Genomic DNA, 19,216 nt, shown 5'->3' on the forward strand with positions numbered 1-19,216 from the left:
TGCTAACAGGCACCAACACGATCACTGGTTTCCTCTCTGCAGGCAGCGGAATGCCACAAGTTTACACAAGTTCTCACCACAGGGAGAGGAGACAGGAACCTCAGCAGCTTTTCCCTCTCTGTCCAGAAGCCAGATCAGGAAGCTGTCTACAGATGAGGAGAGCATAGAGCAAACAACGGGCGTAAACTTATGATAAGGGATCCAATATATAAAATGCAACAGTTTACAGCACTTTCATTGCTTTACATGATTACAAAGTAAATGACTTAAAAAAATACATGACCTATTTACATGCACAAAAGTGATGGAGATCAAGCAATACACACAGAAAAAGACTACTACTTGTTTCACTGCTACCATTGTTGCCAAACTTCCTCAAGATACTCATAGCTGCTGTGTGTGATGTCCTCTCTAAGATACCCAAACCAATAGCTGTGTATAAAGCAGGAGACCATGCAAATAGGACTTCCCTGTGCTCAAGAAAACCAGCCCATCCCTGACCCTGCAGCTCTGCAGAGGATCCCAGCCCTGGTCCCCAGCTGTTACCACTCAGTGATCAGCACTGAGTACAGAGAGCTCACTATGGAGTTCACAGTGATCTGGGTTTTCATTCTTGCTGTTTTAAAAGGTAATTCATGAAAAAACAAGAGATATTGAGTGTAGGAGTGGACATGAATGGGATAAACAGTGGACCTCTGTGACAGTTTCCTGAACAGGCGGCCCTTGTGTTTGCAGGTGTTCTGGGTGAGGAGCAGATGGTGGAGTCTGGCAGAGGCTTAGTGCAGACTGGGGTGTCCATGAGACTTTCTTTCTTGGCCTCAATATTCACCTTCAGTGACTACTGGACGAACTAGATCCACCAGTTCCAGGGAAGGCGTTGGAGTGTATCTCATGGATTAGCTATGGTGGTGGTAGCAGACTCCATGAAGAGCAAGTTCACCATTTCCAGGGACAATGGCAAGAACACACTGTATCGCAGATGAGCAGCCTGAGCCCCGAGGAGAGGGTCATGTATTTCTGTGCGAGAGATACAGTCAGGAGACATCAGCATGAGTCCAGACAAAAACCTCCCTGCGTGCAAGACACACAGCTCAGAGTGTACCCCAAAGGACATCTAAATTATTGTGCAAAGAAAGAAAATAACAAAGGCTGAGTAGAAGAGGACAAGGAGATGGCTCTCAAGCAGTACAGAAGTTGTCCAAGGTAACAGGATCCAGTGGTGAGAAGAGGAAAGGGAAGTAAATACAATAAAGTTTTCTTGTGTAGCAGAACCAAATTCCCAATTACAGTAAACATTATACAGCATAACAGCTCAGTAAGACAAACATCCACAGGAATGAAACATGGAATAGGGAAACTGGAGGAGGGGGTTGAAGGTGAGGGTACAAAATGGGGATTAAAAGAAGGAGCCAAGCTGTAGTGTGTGAGGAAGTTTGGCACCTAACCACTCCCCCAGATGACTGTCCAGTGCATCAGCTGCAAACATAAACCAGTAATATAAAAATATAAATAAAGTGAGATGAAATGTGGGTTCCTATCAGGATCTGGGGCCTCTCCAGGAAATACTTATCCCTGATACTTCAAATTCTCATATCCATCTTCACCTCAAAGTCTCACCTAGTTGCTGTTGCTGTTTGGATAGAACATGTTCTCAGCTGTGCAGAACTCACATTACAGTGGGTAAAAATGACTCTGAGGTTTTCCTCTGGCCCAAGTCCTGGTGAAGCTCATGGAACCTGGTAAAGGTCTGGATGGAAGTTGGAGCCACAGTGAGGGGTGCTCAGTGTGAGACCAACCACAACACACACCTCTGCAGAGATCAGGACTCACAGACCCTGGTCCTCACAGCTCAGGAATGTGCAGTCCCTTCAGAGGAAGCCGAGGAGCACTCAGGTGGATCACGTTGCCCAGGAGACAGTCCTTCCAGGTGCCAGCACAGGAGCAGATGCATGGAAACCCTGGGGGCTTTAGCTGCTGAGACCTTACTCCTCATCCTCATCTTCCTGTGACCCACTGCTCTCTATGACAGTGTAGTAATAATGGTTCCTGTGTGTCTTTCATTACATGTTCTACATGCATGTTAGGCTCATAACATTTTGTAATGATAAATCTTTTAATTCTTTGCAAAATTGTTGAACAAATTTATGTACCAACAACATCCCCAATCAGAAGTTAAGAAGACCACTATTTGTGAGTATATGTTATTAAAAGCTGCAACAATCAGTTCAATGTCATTATAAAACAATTTTCTCAAGGCCAAAGCAACACCAGCCACTTTCCACTATCCCTGTTCATTCTGACATAGCCCACTCCCTGACCCCGTTAGGGGAGAACAGATTCATTTCTGCCTTGGTGGATTCGCTTTTTCTGGAAAACTTTTGTAATGTTCTTAAAATAGAGAGTTTTATCTAAATTAAATACTTAGTAAAATAACTTCAGTTTTTTGCACTTTATGCAACTTTCTGTGATTAGGATACAATTTATAGCCAGTGCACAACTATTATATATGTAGAGCTATTAGAGTCCTTGAAAATGGTGGAGAAAGTGAAAGATTTCATAGCTATTGTAGTATCTTTTCAAATTAACACAGTGAATAACTCATATGATTTTATCACTGGGAAATTAAACAACAGTTTTCAAATTTTGAATTTACGTAAAATTTTGCAAGCTGAGATTCATACAAAACTGCATGGCAAAGTAAATTTAAAAACTATTACAAAGTTTATCAATTCATGGAGGAGAATCAAACAATTTATTTCTACACATGGGATATTTCCCATGCATAAAGAAAATGAAATTCATATCTTTCTGATTGTATGAACATTCATAAAACACATACATGCAAAAAATCCCACCTGACTCTAGAGACATATAACATCCACATTGTCATATCACTGCATCCAGAAAATTATGTTACAGTATGCAGAGACAATGGGTACATGAATTACAGAGGAAAAATTAGAAATGTCATAAATTTTCTCAGAGTGGTGAAAATACAGAGTAAGTGTTTTATCACACAGTCACAAGTAATTTAATACTGAAAATCCCATTCAAGTGGGTACTTAGAGTTTGATCTCACTGTATATGTAAAATTCCTTCAAATTGTCATTATAAAAAACAAACCATAAGTTCTAAAAAACAAGCAAACTCCAGAAACCAAATTTAAAGTTCAAACTCACTGTAAAGTTTTAGTGATACACTAATGTGCAAACCATGCATTGGCGCATAAGGAAGAAATGTTCTGCACAAATGGCACAAAAGGCACCATAGATCTCATTTCTAATGACACAGTGATTGGACACTGGAACAAAGGAAAGGAAACTTCATAACTTGGTGATTTCCTAGAGTGCCCAAGCTATAAATGACACAGGTTTACTTGAGGGAACACAGAGGTCACATAAATGGAACCTGTGATAGGAGGAGCAGCGTAGATGGACAGAAATCAGAAGCTTCTCAACAGGAAAATACAAAAATGATCCAAAGTGGGTTTAGATTCTGCCTCCCCCAGCACAAGAGGAGAGCGGGCACTTGAGAGCTCAACGGTGTCACAAATGGAAGACATGACCTCAAGCATCATTTCTTGGGGTTTCTTCAAGTGTCAGTCACAAATATTTGGAGCCACCAACCTCAGTCACCACCTATGAGGCTCCAGTGTGTCCAGTAATAGTGAGTGCAGAGGGTGTAGTCCACCTTCGGTGTGATGAGCCCACACACACCTCCTTGTAGGCATTCACAGGAACAGCAGGGGGCGCACAGGACATATGGAGCACAAGATATCCACATACTAGCAGCTGAGAGTATCTGAAGGGTTTCCTTTCCACTACATTGTTCTCTCTGCCTGTACACTGAAGCCTGGAAGAGCTCTAGTCTCTAAGCCTACAATGCTGTGTGTTCACGGAGGAAGCCTTTTTGTCTTTAGAATCTACCTCATTAGAAGATGCACTTCGTTTTTTTTCAGTGAATTCTTATTTACACCCAGGTGACTACACAGTGTAACTCAGTGTTTGGTCTAGAAATACCTGGTAATTACTCACCTCCTGTTAAGGGCACATCTGCCGTCCACCCTCAGACACATCTCGATGTCATCCAGTCCTGGTTCACGCAAAGCCCTTTGATCCTAATGTTTATGAAGCATTTTCTACATGGATGTGTTTGTCCACACATTGCTGTAGGTCCTTTAACTTCCCCTCAGAACCTGACAGAGGACACAGAGCACCACTACTAAAGCTGCTCAACTGCAGACTGAGGAAATCTCCCCTGTCATCCCCACACTCTCTCTGCTTCCTACCTCCCTCCCAAGTCCTCTTCTTCCTCACCCTGCTCTTCACCAGGGAGACTATGGGGCCTGGTCCATCTGCTCCTGGCCATACTGCCCTGTGGTCATGATCAACACTGAGTAGAAATCATTCAGACACTCAATCAAATAGCACATGCATGGAGGAGAATTGTTGCCTTTTTAAGCTTACTCAAAGTGTAAGAAGACTTAAATCAGTCAGGTATGTTCCAGTAAATTTTCTTAAAAAATGATAAGAAAAAGCATTTCAAAAATCATAAAGAGGGTCTGCATGAATTTGTATCCTCAGAACCATGTGAATCTGCAGATGCTGTTTTAGCCTGGTTCAAGGATCAACAACAGACAGACAGGACCTGGGAGTTAGGGCTGTGTGTCAAAGAGGGTAGTGTATGAAAGATTTCTACAGATGGCACTGCAAGGTCCACATACCCTGAGATGGTCATTATTGCTGACCATGGCTATGTTTGTGCTGGAGATACAGGGCTGGGTGGGGTGAGTCAGTAGCAGCAGCAGCAGCAGCAGCAGCAGCAGCAGCAGCAGCAGCAGCAGCAGCAGCAGCATCAGCAGCTTCTCTTTCCCATTAGAAAAGCAGACAGAGCCTTGTATGTTTACTGGTGAGGATTCAACATGGTGCCTGTTTGGGGAGAGCTGCAGGACTCAGGCCCTGAGCAGCACGTGTATGTATAAATACTCTCTCAGTTTTCCATTTTCCCCAGGAGTCATTGTGAAGGTCTTACCTCACACAGTATATTATAGTTTGCAGATATTACATCCATAATTTCTTAGTTTTATTACCTGTAATGAAAGAGCACAGAAACACTAACTCAATTGATGTAGTTCATATGTTTTACCAGGCAGACCTGAAGAATCTAGGATATGTTACTGCACAGACACAGCCCTACCCATAGGACCTAGATTAGGCTCCTGTCTACAGCTTTTATTCTGTAGAGAGAGAAACCATTAAAATATTTCCTGTGCTGCTGAGATCTGCCAGAAATACACACAAGGTCATATGTAAGGTGGGTGTGACCCATGGTTGTTTGTTGGAGAGGAGACTGAGGAACCCATTCCTACAGGATCATTTGATGAAACCAAACATCCTCCTCCATACTGTGTAGAGCATTCTGTTTTGAGTAGAGCAGTGGAGCCATAAGTTAGAGACCTAGAAAAACATTACCCCATGCTTCAAGGTAAACCACTAAGGACACAGGGAACCCAGTGAAGCAGAGGAAAGAGAAGATATGAATGTCACAGCTGCAGATCTAACACAGGGAGACCCAGCCTGACCACAGAGGACCTGTGCAGTTGACCAAGCCCCAGAATTTACACTTGAGAAAAGGTCCTGGGGTTTCACCCCACTCATATCTCCACACTCACTCCTATGGAGAAATGTCTGCCTGAATGGGGCATATACACTCATGCTTGCCATGATGTGGGGAGGCTCCCTTACTCTTTGTGTAATTCCCCAAGAGAAATCACTAGAGCTTTCCTATGGTGAAACAGCACATATCCTAGGTGGATCTTTTTTTATTTAAAAAAACAGATTAAAACTGTAGAAACAATACAGAATTTCAGAAAAAGATAAGCAGTAAGAAATCAGAAATCAGTCTATGTTACATACCATCATCTTAGAAACAGTTGCTCGAGTTACAAAATTAAAGCATGCAAAGTGATATTCAAACAATGACACTGCAAACACTTCTGCTCAATGATACAACAAGAACATAGTAATATTGTTATCAGTCTTACACACTTGTTTTTTATCTTAAAGGCGATAAGATTAAGCAGAACAAAACAGTTTATAAGGAAACAATTTAAAGATACATAGATTTCAAAGCAAGTCCACTGGAGATCTTCACTGTCTATTTTATTGTCTCTAGTTTTCTTCCAAACAGTTGTCCCCATCGTCACACACATTGAAAATATACTGAACATTATAGAACTAATCAGATCATAACAGGATAATGAAGGCTTTTTAGGTCTTCAAGACCTGATTTTAGGGAAGTCAATTATGACTACCATAATGTTTCTCAGTCTCTTTGTAGTAGCTGTCTTTATCTTTACATATGCTGAAGTTGAACATAAGAGACTAGACTAATATCACTCCAAATAGTGAATGATAGTATTGCTAGATTTCATATCATAATGTTACAGAATTAGCACTGGGCTTTTTAGTGTCGCTTCTTCTTCAGAGCATCCATTCATTATATCATGTATTATATAATCTGTTCCTGTAAACAGTTTAGAAATTCTTGCCATGTGTGACTCTCTACATGTATATCTATCATTTCTGTATTATAGAGAAAAACAGATCAAAACAAGACAACAAAATAAATTCCTAGAAAAACATGAAATGAAAAAAGCATATAGGACCACAACATTAGGTGATCTATAGTAGTTAGTATGCTTTCTCTTGTTATTTTCAATAGAATTGTCCACATCATCAGGCATAATATAATTGAACATATTATTACATAGCTATTTTAATAAAAACACAACTTTGAAGATATTGTAGGGACTTGAAAGCAGTTAATAATCAAAACCAGAATGGATATCTTTTATATCTTGTCATCTTCAGAGTAGTTGTCTCCACTCCAAGACTTGATTCTATCAAGGATACCAAATTCAAATGAAATTAATCAAGGCTGAACAGCGGTCTAACAAACCAGCTTTGAAGATCAGTTATAGTAAGACAATGTCAGTAATACAGGGTTTCAGTGTAAGTTAATAGGAAATTAAGGTTAGTTACCATGGTATAACCTGCTATTTTTGGGTTAGCTGCCTGTGCTCTCAAATCTAATATGAGTAGAGAGACTGGAACAAAATATAATCAAACTAAATAGAGCAATAAGACTACTGTGACTTTTAAATCCTGATACACTATAAACAATGTCCTCTGCTTTCCTTTTTTAGACAATTCCGCCCTTTTCCCTTTCTCAGGGTGCTTTGTATATTGTAGGTCCGACTAGCTCTTTTAGTTTTTAGATGAGGGGGGCAACCTGTTATCTATCTGTGTTGCTAAACCTTTTTACCCCTGATCTTGATCTTGAGCTGTACTCCTTTACTTACTAAAGTCACAAGGTTGTCCTTCCTTCCAGCTGTGTAGTTGTACACTGCCCAAAAGTGTCATAGCTTTCCAGTCTATCTGCGGCCGCTGGACGAGTTGTCCCTATTTCTCTTTGGTTTCCTGTCACATATAGCATTGTTTTCTCATCTTTGACTCTCAGTTTATTAACCCTCTTTCAGGTTGAATATATCTCCTATTCAGAGCATCTCAATGGATCCTGCCTCCTAATCTACTCTGCCTGTGTTTCTTTTTTTGTTAGTGTATCAGGGCTATCTATATTAAAGATTGTAGCTTACTGCCTCTGCCTCGTTTCTGCTATTTTATTCTTCTGTCATTATTTGTCCACTTTACTCCTTCATTCCACTGTCTGCCCTGTTCATTGAGGCCTCTTTGTCACTGTTGCTGGAATCCTGGTATTTTTCCTCTCTCTCTCTCTCTGGAATGTCCTTTGGTATTTTTTGTAGGGTTGGATTGGTGGCCATGAACTCCCACCGTTCCCCCTTGTCTAGGAAATATCTTTCCCTATTAATTTTGAGAGAGAGTTTTTCCAGGTACATCAGTCTTTGTTGGAAGTTATTTCCTTTCAGGGTTTGGGCTATTTCCCCCAGACTCTTCTCAATTTGAGAGTTTGTGTTGATAAGTCTGTCGTTATTTTGGTATTTTTTCTGTTGTAGGTAATCTGCTTGTTTTCTCTGGCTGCTTTTAATATTCTGTTCTTGTGGTGGATTTCTGTAAGCTTGATTATTATATGTCTGGGTGTAGATCTGTTTTGGTTGTAGGTGATTGGAGTTCTGTATGCCTCTTTTATCTGGATATCATTTCTTTTTCCTATGCTTGGGAAGTTTTCCTTAATTATATCTGTGAATATTCTTTGTAGTTCATTTGTAGTTACTCCTGCTTCTTCACTCACATTTTTTTATTCTTAAGTTATAAATCCTCTTGTCATCTTCTCGCCTTTGTATTGTTTTTTCTTGGTACCTTGTTATTTTTAAGAGATCTTTTCTTTCACAATCACACACCATAAATCTCTCTTCAAGTTTCAAAAGGCTAACTTCAGTTTCTGTCAAGGCATTTTGCCAGCTTTCAATGGAGTTTTTAGTTTCCAGGTAATCTCTTTGGATTTGTTTCAGGTATTCTAGATTTTGTTTATACTTTTAATGAAAGGTTTCCCTTCCTTTCCTGAGTTCCTCCATTCTTCCATCTGTGTTCTCTTGGGAGGGGCTTATCATTTCTTTAATTAATCTTTTTATATCTTGCCTCACTTGGATCAGAAGTACAGTTTTAAATTCATCTATGAGGTCATGAAGGTATTCCTTTATGTCCACTGATGCTGTATCTAATATTGCATGATTACTGCACTGTTTCTCTTCTGTATTTATCTCTCCTGGGCTTATTTTTCCAGAGTCAGCAGCTGGAGGTATTTTTTTATTTCTATTTTTTGTCATGTTTCTGATTTCTTTCAGACAGGTATGTCTGGGGCATCTCTGGCCCTCTCAGTATTGCTTAAGGTCTTTCCAAAGCGTGCTGACTGGGGTTTTGCTGCCCTCCCCAATTTGCTCTTATCTGAGGTATCTTAAACTCCCTCCCAGGGGCTTGGGATGGTACGGGGACACTCACCCCAGGCTGCCCAGTCCAGAGTTCAGGGCACAGGCAAGCAGGCCAAGTTCCCTGAAGCTGGTTGATCATGGCAAGAAACCAGAAAGTTCTGGTTTTATATTTTTTATTATTGTCTGAACAGGTGTTTTCAGAAGCTGCTTCTCTGGCTCCATTTATGGCACCAGCTCTGTGGGGCACTGCTCCAGCAGCGAGGGCCCACTCAGCACTGGTGCTACAGGCTCAGGTCCTGGCGCAAGTGGTGAGTGTAAAGGCAGCGATGCAGCCTAGTAGGTCTGGTCCCATGCCCACAATTCAGCAATGCACCCTCCTCCTCATGCCCTCCAGGATGGGCAGGGGCAGGGGCAGCCAGTGGATGCCGAGTTACTTCACTCCCCCAGTCTCTGGTGGGGCCCTGGCAACAGAGTCGAAAGAGGCAGCTGGAGGTGGTGGTGCAAGGATGGCCTGTCTCACTGGTGGCCCAGAGGCGCTCAGGGCTGCACGGTGGCATGGCCGGTCAGGAGTGTATGTTTGATTGGTTTTTCTCACCTTAGTTTCTTCTTGGGATGAGAGAATTCCTCTCCCTCTGTTCGGGGCTCCCCATGTTGTATTATGTTGAGTTCTAAGTCAACTATCTCAAGGAGCCCCTGTAGCCAGCTCTTATTTATCTGCCATCTTAGCTCTACCCCCCAGGTGGATCTTGCATGGAACAATGGAGACTCCAGGCCCTGCATGAATTATGTCTGCTGTGCTCTGCACTAGTTATCACAGTGATATTTTGAGCATTACTCATGTTTCTCTCCAAGGAAAGATCAAAGACTTGCCTGAGAATTTTCCAGAATAAGGTAGTATGGGAACATTATACTTTTCTACAAGTTATGTGCATCTTAATATTGGTTGTGTTTTCATCAAAACTGTTGCATGTGGTGAACATTTTCAGTTTGCAAGCAAGGAATTCGTTAAATGGATCAACTCTCCATCCTCAGAGATTATCGTTGTCAGGTTGGCTATTTATCTAGAAGATGTTAAAACTGGATTAGAAATATGGAATAAAACAGTTAAGAAAAGAGGGAACTCAATGTGGTCTGCAAGTAAATTTCCAAGAATGAGTAGAAAAAGAAAAGTAGGGTCATAAAGCAGGAATGCTGGTGCATATGCACACTACATGAAAATGGAAGTCTAAGTAAATAGAATTACAAGGTCAATACTAAGGCGAACTTGTAATAAAATCTATTCTCACAAAACAGAAGAGCAAATGTAAGTTTTCAGCCTGGCATGATGTCACAACTCTGAAATTCTGACCCCTAGTAGGATGAGGCAGGAAGATCACAATATTTTGAGGCCATTCTTTGCCTCATAGGGAGTTAAAAGCCAGCCTCATACCCTGGACTGTAAAAGGTCACTGTCTTTCTGAAGACCAACCAAACAGAATGTGGATACTTAATGATTAGCAGGTGTTCATGTTGAATTTTAGAGATGTTGTTATTGTGTCCAGTGGAGTCCATAATATATAATTGTTCAAAAATAGAAAATTAACTTGAATTAAATATTTGTAATGTAGAAATACAACCCAGAGAACAAGAGGAGAAGCTGAATCTGGACAGGCAGTGACCACCTAGTTGCTCCATAAGATCATTTTGGAGAGGAAACCAAACACAGATGGCCTCCTTCTCGTCCCAGGGATTAGAAACTTCTCTGTGAGATAAGCACAGAACTCACATCCTTATTTTCAGTTTCTGATGGCTCTGCTCACTTGGAACTTGGGTCAAAGGATGTCTCAGAGCAGCAGACAGGGGGAGCTCTCCTGACAACAGAAATGACGGGGAAGCAAGATCTCAAGCAGCATGAATGAAACCATAGGAGAGAGACCAGGGAGACACAGAAGGAGCTGTGATCAGTTTGGTCCTTGACAGCCAGTAACAGAGACTAGATGGAAAGAGAGTGGGATTGTGGTACAGAAAGAGAGAACATCCAGAAGGAAATCATTCCTGGGAAAAGAAAGATGGTGTCTTCATTGCCCTGGTTGCACTACTCCTCTAAATTGAACTTCCCACTTATCACAGAATCAAATGCAGCTGGAATTCAGAACAAGAGGTTCCTCTCAGCAGCACAAAAGGAGCAGAAATATCCTGGCCTTAAAATCCCCTTAATATAGAAAGTGTGTTCCTTATATGCAAATACAAGCTCCAGCATTAGATTCAAAATCTGTTCATGGGCTGTGGGAACTCACAGCTCCATCCCCAGACAGGGCTGAGGGGTTAAGGGAAGGCATCTGTGTGGTCCACAGGATAAGACTGCTGGTTCTTCTCTTGTTCCTGGTGACAGTTCCCCATGGTGAGTGTCCTCAGTGTCAGATATTGGGTCTTGAAAACATTAACAAAGAACATGACTGTCTGGGTTTTATTGTTCACAGGTGTCCTGTTCCAGGTGCAGTACAAGAGTCGAGGCCTGGGCTGGTAAAGCCCTCGCAGACCCTGTTGCTCACCTTCTCAGTCTCTGGCTACTCCATTGCAAGCACAAATTCCTATTGGAGCTGGATCTGTCAGCCACCAGCAAAGAGCTTGGAGTGGATTGGGTTGATAAGCTACAGTGTTGGTCCTAGCTACAACCTGACCCTTAAGAGCCACATTTCCATCTCCAGAACACAGGCAAGAACCAGTTTTCTCTGCAACTAAACTCTGTCACCTCAGAAGACACAGCCACCTATTTCTGTGCAAGAGACACAGTGGTTTGATGCAAGTGTGAGCCTACATAAACCTCTCTGCAGGAAACTCAGGAGCAGCAGGGGGCGCTCTGCACACACTGCTCTAGGGAACCCCCTTCTCAGCCCTGTGTAGGCAGCCTGGAGGGTATTTTTCACTAGTCAAGGGACAGAGATTCTAGAGACATTCTGTGTAGCTGACCCTACAGTGTTATGTTTTTATGGAATCAGGCTTCTATTCATTTCCCTGTCAATTTCATTACTGATTGCGCAATGCATTTTCAGTGAAGCCCTTGTTCACAGCACAAGTGATCACACTGTCTCAAGAGTTTTAGATATAGAGATAACTAACCATTAAAAATTTTTTTCTGTTGACTACAAGTCTGCCCTCCACCTGTAGGGCATCTCATCCTGAAGAGCACTTTCCAATTCTGCTCACGCACACTGAAACTCTGAATGGCTGGACCTCCCTGTATGTGATCTGAGTGTTCCCATCTTGGGAGCTGTTCATTTCCCCACCCTTGGCAATGTAGAGCCATGCCTTGCAGAGCTATGGCAGATTCCACTGTGGGGGGGGGCTCTCTCAGCATCTCACTGGTAGAGACCATCACACTGTCACACATCTTGCAGCCATAGGTCACTGCCCCTGCAGTGTTTATTAGGACCTAGCATTAGCAGTAATGAGTTCCAGAAAGCCTTATGAAATGTCTTAAATATCGTGTCTGTTTGTATTAAAAAGTCAATTTTCTATATTTACATTACCCTCCATAAAACTTGGACATTTCAGCAAGCTGGCATCAGCATATTGGAAAGCACTGCTGTCCACTTCTTCCTCATCTGTCAGTTGACCTAGGAACAGTGAGTGACCTCGCTATGGATCCATGGAAGAGCAAGGTGTCCAAAGAAGAGTCAGGACCAGAAAAAAGAGCAGGACCTGCCCACAGACAAACATGGACTCCAGATCTCTCTGTGCTTTCCTGAGTGTCTGAGGGCAAGATTGGACTAGGACTGGACACTGATTCCTGTCTCACATAAATTGATTAAGAGAGAGCTATGGGATAATAGGGATTTGTGGACATATGGAAATGATACTGAGTTGATTCCCTAAGATGCAAATCACCTATGTCAAATCTGTTCAGCTATACAACAGTCATTTATTTATAATTTCAAAATTTTGAGCAATATTAAGTATTATGGAGGGAATTTGTGCAAGGATTTTAATACAATTATCTATCCATCATTCTATCATCTATTAAACTACTTGTCCATCATCATTGTATCCATCACTATTGATCCATCAATTCTCTATTTACCTTTCATTTTTTTAACTCAGTGCCTTGTTATTTTCTATCCTTTGTGCCTGTATCATCCAATATTTGGCTATTTTGTATCACTCTGTCCACATACATTTTAACTATTTCATCAACAGTCATCTACCTATCATTGATGGATGTATCATCTGCTTATCTTAACTGCTTTATTAACATAGCTGAGACAAAACTGTGGATATGTGGTCTATAATTGACAAGACTGCCTAAGAGACTGAGGAAATGGTATAACGGAGAAGACCATTTTCCCACGATTTACTTTCTCTTGTAAAGCAACCTGGACAGAAACACATTGGAAGAGACTATGTTTTCATTAAAAGTTATGCTTTCTCTAAATGTAGGACTCCATGTCCTGAGTATTTGTATAGCAGAATGAAATTTGATGTTCATTCTGAAATCATCAGTCCTGCATCACAGTTAGTGTAATGTGTGTATTGAAAACCAGAAACAGCAAAATTGAGATTTAAATTTGGAGCAGGTCTACAAACTAGAAAGCCTTTGTTCTCTCTCTCTCTCTCTCTCTCTCTCTCTCTCTCTCTCTCTCTCTCTCTCTCTCTCTGTCTCTCACAATTTTCCATACACATAATCCATTTCATTTGAAAAAAGTATATTTAACTTTTAAATTCAAACATTTTCCCAAAACTCATTTATCTTTGCCAGAGCTCTCAATTTCTTTATTGTGCTTCATTAGTTGGGTAATTATCAATCACTCATTTGTATGTGATGTTGCATGAAATAGGAAATGACTTCAGCAAACTAAATAATGTCTCCCTTCTGTTACAAACTTCTTGTGACTCAGGAATACACTGATCTGAAGGAAATGACCCACACTCCTAACCCCTTCACATTCATGGTTCCTGAAGGCAGAGCTGAGGTGATGTCCTCACACTGAAATCCCTGCCTCCCTAAAGTCACCATGGACCTCACCATCCAGCTCATTATGTGAAGCTAACTAATCCTCATCCTTCATCCTTCTCTGCTCCTTGCCTGAGACCTCTCCCTGTTGTGATTTCCCAGGTACTCTGGCACCATCCAGCAGGGTGGGCGCACCTCCCAGAACACACTGCCACCTAGGATGGAGTCAGCTCTTCACTGTGGCTCTTTTAAATTTCTGTTTCCCAGTAGATCTTTCAAATCCCTGATAATTTCTTATGTGAATCCTGTTGCATCTTTTTCAACGTCTTTTCAGTTGAGATGTATTTTTAACCTTGTTGGATCAGACCCTTGATTCCGGTTACAAACCAGTTAAATTTGAACTCTAAAAATTTCTTAAGTTCCCTGCTTCATGCTTATAACAATCAAAAACTTATTTCCATCATTGTAATGGAAGGAAAATCCATAAAATTTGAGCATCCTCATATTATATTGGACCCACAAGAGTGATACTGGAAAAAGTTTACTTTCCTTGAAAACATCGAAGACTGGAAAATCCAGCATCACTAGTGATACCTATTCCCTTTACAAAAAAGTCACAGGACATCCACAGTAGAGGGAACAGTGACAGGGTGAGGAGGGGTGACTGGAGGATAGCAGAGGACCAGGGTGAGATTGAAAGCTCCTTAGATAGCTAAACCCACAGGTTCCCCCAGAGCCCTCCATGATCTCAAGGTGAGCACCAAACAGACACTCAGGGCTCTGACAGGGAAAAAGTAGGACAGATACCTGAGATCATCACCAAGTGCCTTCTCCAGACAAACAGGGAAGGGTTTTGGTTATGGCTTATATCTACATGCTCCCCCAAAGCCTCATGTTCACATACATGGGGAGATATGAAAGTGGCTTGGTGTGAGGGGGCGAGCCTTGTGTGGATGAGGCAAGGCAAACCCTGGGTGTGTTTGGCAGCACCCAAAAGCCTTTTGGCCTGGATGAGATAAAAGGAAAAGGCAGACTGGCTGCTGCTGCTGCTGCTTGCTGTCTTCTTCCAGCTGCCTGTTTTTTCTGCCATGTAATGGGCTTTTTACACCTCCATGGTGCTTCTTGACCATGCCATCCTGCTTCAGAACCAGGTCACTAAAGACTGAATCCTGGGGCCAGAAATTTAGCTCAGCAGCATAAGCGCCTGACCAGTAAGCACAAGGTCGTGAATTCGATATCAGTACCAAAAAAAAAAAAAAAAAGACTGAATCCTGTACAAAGTGTGAGCTAAATAAACTAGTCTTCATTTAACTTTCATGTCAGGATTTGGTCAGCAAGCACAATGGTAACCAAATTAGCTTTGGTGGTGGATTGAGGACTATTGGTAAACCTAACTCCAGCTGAACTGAATCACTGTGGTTCTGAGTGTGGATGACCTACTGGAGAACTATTACCAACACCATAAAATGAACTGGAGAGGAAGAAATGTTGTTGTGTGGCCATGTGGGTTTTCCTAAGTGCTACTAGATTTCCTGTTGCTGTGGGTTCACCTGGAGAAGCTTAGTGAGCAACTTTCCTGATATGAACATGGCTGTTGTCTTCATCAGGGGGGCTCAGGACTTTGTTGTGATTAAGAATGGGTGAGTTCACTTTGGGGAGCTCTGGTCCTTACTTTTGCACATTGCTTCCTGCCACCAGTGGGGAAGATGAGTGCTGTTCAGTCTCCTGGAGAAGTTGTCACACTGACTTCCTGGTATAAACTGTAATAATTGTCATCAGATTAGGAGCATGTTAACTTGTTGTTGCTGTGGATGGCTGTATTACTTTGGGGGGAGCTCAGGTCCTTAGTTTGAGTGCAGCTTCATGGCTGCAGTGCAGATCCATCAGCCCACTGTCACAGATCCTTCACCTCGCAGGCACAGACTTTCTGGGTTTCACTGCTGATCTTTGGGCCTTCCCAATGCAGATCTCTGAAATAGACTTGGATGAGGCATTGTCATGTGCTCTAAGTCTTCATCTGGGGTCATGCAGGATATTTGTCTGAGATCCAAAACCTTAAGTGGATCCTTTGGGTCTTAGTGCATGAATAGATTTCCTGCACTCGTTCTTCAGGGTGATTATCAGAAAAAATACTATAAACTATGTGTCTTGTATTGTATTCTTCTCCTTTAAAATTACGGGTGCAACAGCTTTCAAAAAATTATTCATGGTAGACAATTACTACCAATTTCAATCACTAATTTCAAAGACTCAAGTGAATACCACCACTTGTAATACCATCATGTTTGTACCATGTACATAATGTTCATAATATATAATTGTTCATGAAAGAAAACTCTAATGAGATAAATGTTTTGAACTTAGGAATCACTTCCAGAGAAGAAGAGGAGATGCTGGATCTAGAAAAGGAATGACCATTCCATAAAACCCTCTAGCTCATGTAGGGAGAGCAAAATTAACCTAGATGGCCTCGTTCTCTTCCCAGATGATTAGAAACTTCCCTGTGAGGTAAGCACAGAACTCATTCCTTTATTTCCAGGTTCTGCTGGATCTGCTCAGGTGGTACTTGTACCAAAGGATGTCTTAGAGCAGGAGGCAGGTGGACCTCTCCTGACAACAGTAATAGCAGTGAAAGATGCTTTAAAGCAACAAAAATGGAACCAAATCAGGAAGCTAAGGGAGACATAGAGAGAGTTGTGTTGAATTTTTTCATGAAAATTGTCACCAAAATTGTGTGACTGGGAAGAGAAGAAGGATCAGGAAGAATCCATTCTTGAACTTAACTTCCATGTATCACAGACTTAAACCCAGCTAGAATTCAGAAAAAGTGGGTCCTCTCAATAGCAGAAAAGATAAAACATAGCCTGGCCTTAATGTCACCCTCATATAAGAAGTGTGCAACCAATATGCAAATATCTGCTCCAACTTTAGATTCATAATTCTCTCATGGGTTGTGGGAGCTCACAGCTCCATCCCCATACAGGCTGTGGTCTCTCAGGAAGGTAGCAGTGTGATCTACAAGATGAGACTGCTGGGTCTTCTCCTGTGCCTGATGACAAGTCCCCATGGTGAGTGTTCTCAATATCAGACATGGCTCCATGAAAAGTTTGCAAAAGCAGGTGATTAATTGGATGGATTTTATTGTCCTAGGTGTCTTGTCCCAGGTGCAGCTACAGGAGTCAGATTCTGGCTTGGTGAAGCCCACACAGACCCTGTCCCTCACCTGCTCAGTCTCTGGAATCTCCATCACAACCAGTTATTACTGTTGGAACTGGATGCGTCAGCCCCCAGGAAAGAGCCTGGAGTGGATGGGATACATATGCTACAGTGGTAGTACTGGCTACAACCCGTCCCTCCAGAGCCGCATCTCCGTCTCCAGAGACACAGGCAAGAACCAGTTCTCCCTGAAGCTGAACTCTGTCACCACAGAAGACACAGCCATCTATTACTGTGCAAGATACACAGTGTTTTGATGCAAGTGTGAGCCCACACATAAACCTTCCCGCAGGGAAAATCACACCCAGCAGGGGGTGCCATGCACAAGTTGCTCTAGGGAACCAGCTTCACAGGTCTGTCCTGACAGTCTGGAAGGTTTTTTTTAGTAGTCCAAGGACAGAGATTCTAGGGGCCTTCTATGTCTCTCATCCTACAGTGTTATGTTTTTATAGAATCAGGCTTTTACTCTTTTCCCATCCATTTCATTACTGATTGCACAATGCATTTTCAATAAAGCCCTTTTTCACAACGTAAGTGACTACACAACTCAAGAGATTTTAGGTACACAAATATTTAGTATTTATTTATCTATGACTGGAAGTCTGGCCTCCACCTTCAGATGCACCTGCGTGGCATCTCATCCTGAAGGGCACTTTCCATTTCTGTTCATGCAGAGACTTTTAATCTAAATGGCTGGACATCGCTGTGTGAGTGTTGATTTGAGTGTTCACCTGTTATTGGAGCTGTTTGTTTCCCCACCATTGGAGATGTAGGGTGATACCTTGGAGAGCTGTGGTGAATTCCACTGTGGAGGGGCCTCTCTTGACATCACATTGATAGAGATCATCACACTGTCACACATCCTACAGTCATAGGGCACTGCCCAAGCAGTGTTTATTAGAGTCTAGCATCAGTAGTAGAGAGTTTCAGAAACTATTGCAGAATGTCTTAAATGTTGTGTCTGTTTTTATGGCAAAGTAAATCTGCTCTATTTACATTACCTTCCGTGAAATTTGGAAATCTCTGCAAGCTGCTATGAGTATGCCTGGAAACACTGTTGTCCTCATCTGCCAGTTGACCAGGGAACCTGACCTTGGTTCCTTGAGTGAACATGATGCCCACAGCAGAGGCAAGACCAGAGAGGAAGCCAGAGCCAGTCCACAGCAGAACCTGGACTCCAGCTCTCTCTGAGCTCTCCTGACCCACTATGTACAAGGCTGAGCCAGCCCTGTACACTGACTCGTGCCTGGTGTGAAATTATTGGGAGGGGGCTTTGGGATCACAGGGATTTGAAGGCATGTGAAAAATGTCATTGAAAAGATTCCCTAAGATACAGATCATGGTGGCCATACCTCTACAGGTTCAGATATGTAAGCAGTAATTTATTCATGGTTTCAAAATTTTGAACACAAATATTATGGAGAAATCTGAGCAATGATTTTACATAATTATCCATCCTTTTTGTCATCTGTCCATTGATTTATCTGTCGTTGTATAAATTCCCATCATTCTTTCCATCTATGCTTTTGTCATGTTTCTGTTTACCCACTGTCTCTATGTATTTGTTTCATATATGTATCCATTATAAATTTATTATTTATATATATTCTTGTTATCCACTTTTCATTTTGTGCCTTGCAATTATCTGTCCTTCATGTATGTATCATGCATAATTTAAATGTTTTGCATCACTCTGACCATCTGTATCTTAACTTCATCATCTTTCATTTATCTACCATTAATGGATGTATCATCTGCTTATCTCTACCTATATAGGTGATGTGAAAAGCTGTTGATGTAACTGCAAAGATTGATATACTTAACAAAATGGCCTAAGGAGACTGAGAACAAGATATGCCCCACAAAAGCTCTTGCCCATGATTTAGTTCCTTATGTAAACTGACAGCATTACACTGGTGGAGATTACATTTTCTTAAAAGAAAAGCTTCCACATGATACACAGGCTAGTAGTCCCTGTCCTGAGTATTTTCTGTAGAAGAATAAAATTTGATGTTCACTCAGAAATCAGCAATCCTGCAACACAGTTAAAGCAATGTATGTATTGAAAACTAGAAATAGGGAGCCGCGGAACTGCGTCCCAGTCTGGCGGAACTCTCTCCCTTGCCTGAGGGCCAGGCAATGGCTTGAGTACTGGACCAGTG

At 41.8% G+C, this 19,216-nt stretch overlaps 1 gene segment (V, D, J or C); it reads left to right on the plus strand.

Moving 5' to 3' along the window:
- Positions 1–16,753: 16,753 nt before the first annotated feature.
- On the plus strand, positions 16,754–18,054 carry LOC100713823 (Ig heavy chain V region 3-6-like). The segment is given in 2 exon segments: positions 16,754–16,906; positions 16,989–18,054. Coding segments are annotated over 2 exon segments (369 nt in total).
- The last annotated feature ends 1,162 nt before the right edge of the window (positions 18,055–19,216 follow it).

Source organism: Cavia porcellus, unplaced genomic scaffold (genome assembly GCF_034190915.1).
Source record: "Cavia porcellus strain 051 isolate PalLab524CR breed Dunkin Hartley unplaced genomic scaffold, mCavPor4.1 scaffold_8, whole genome shotgun sequence".
Taxonomy (NCBI): domain Eukaryota; kingdom Metazoa; phylum Chordata; class Mammalia; order Rodentia; family Caviidae; genus Cavia; species Cavia porcellus.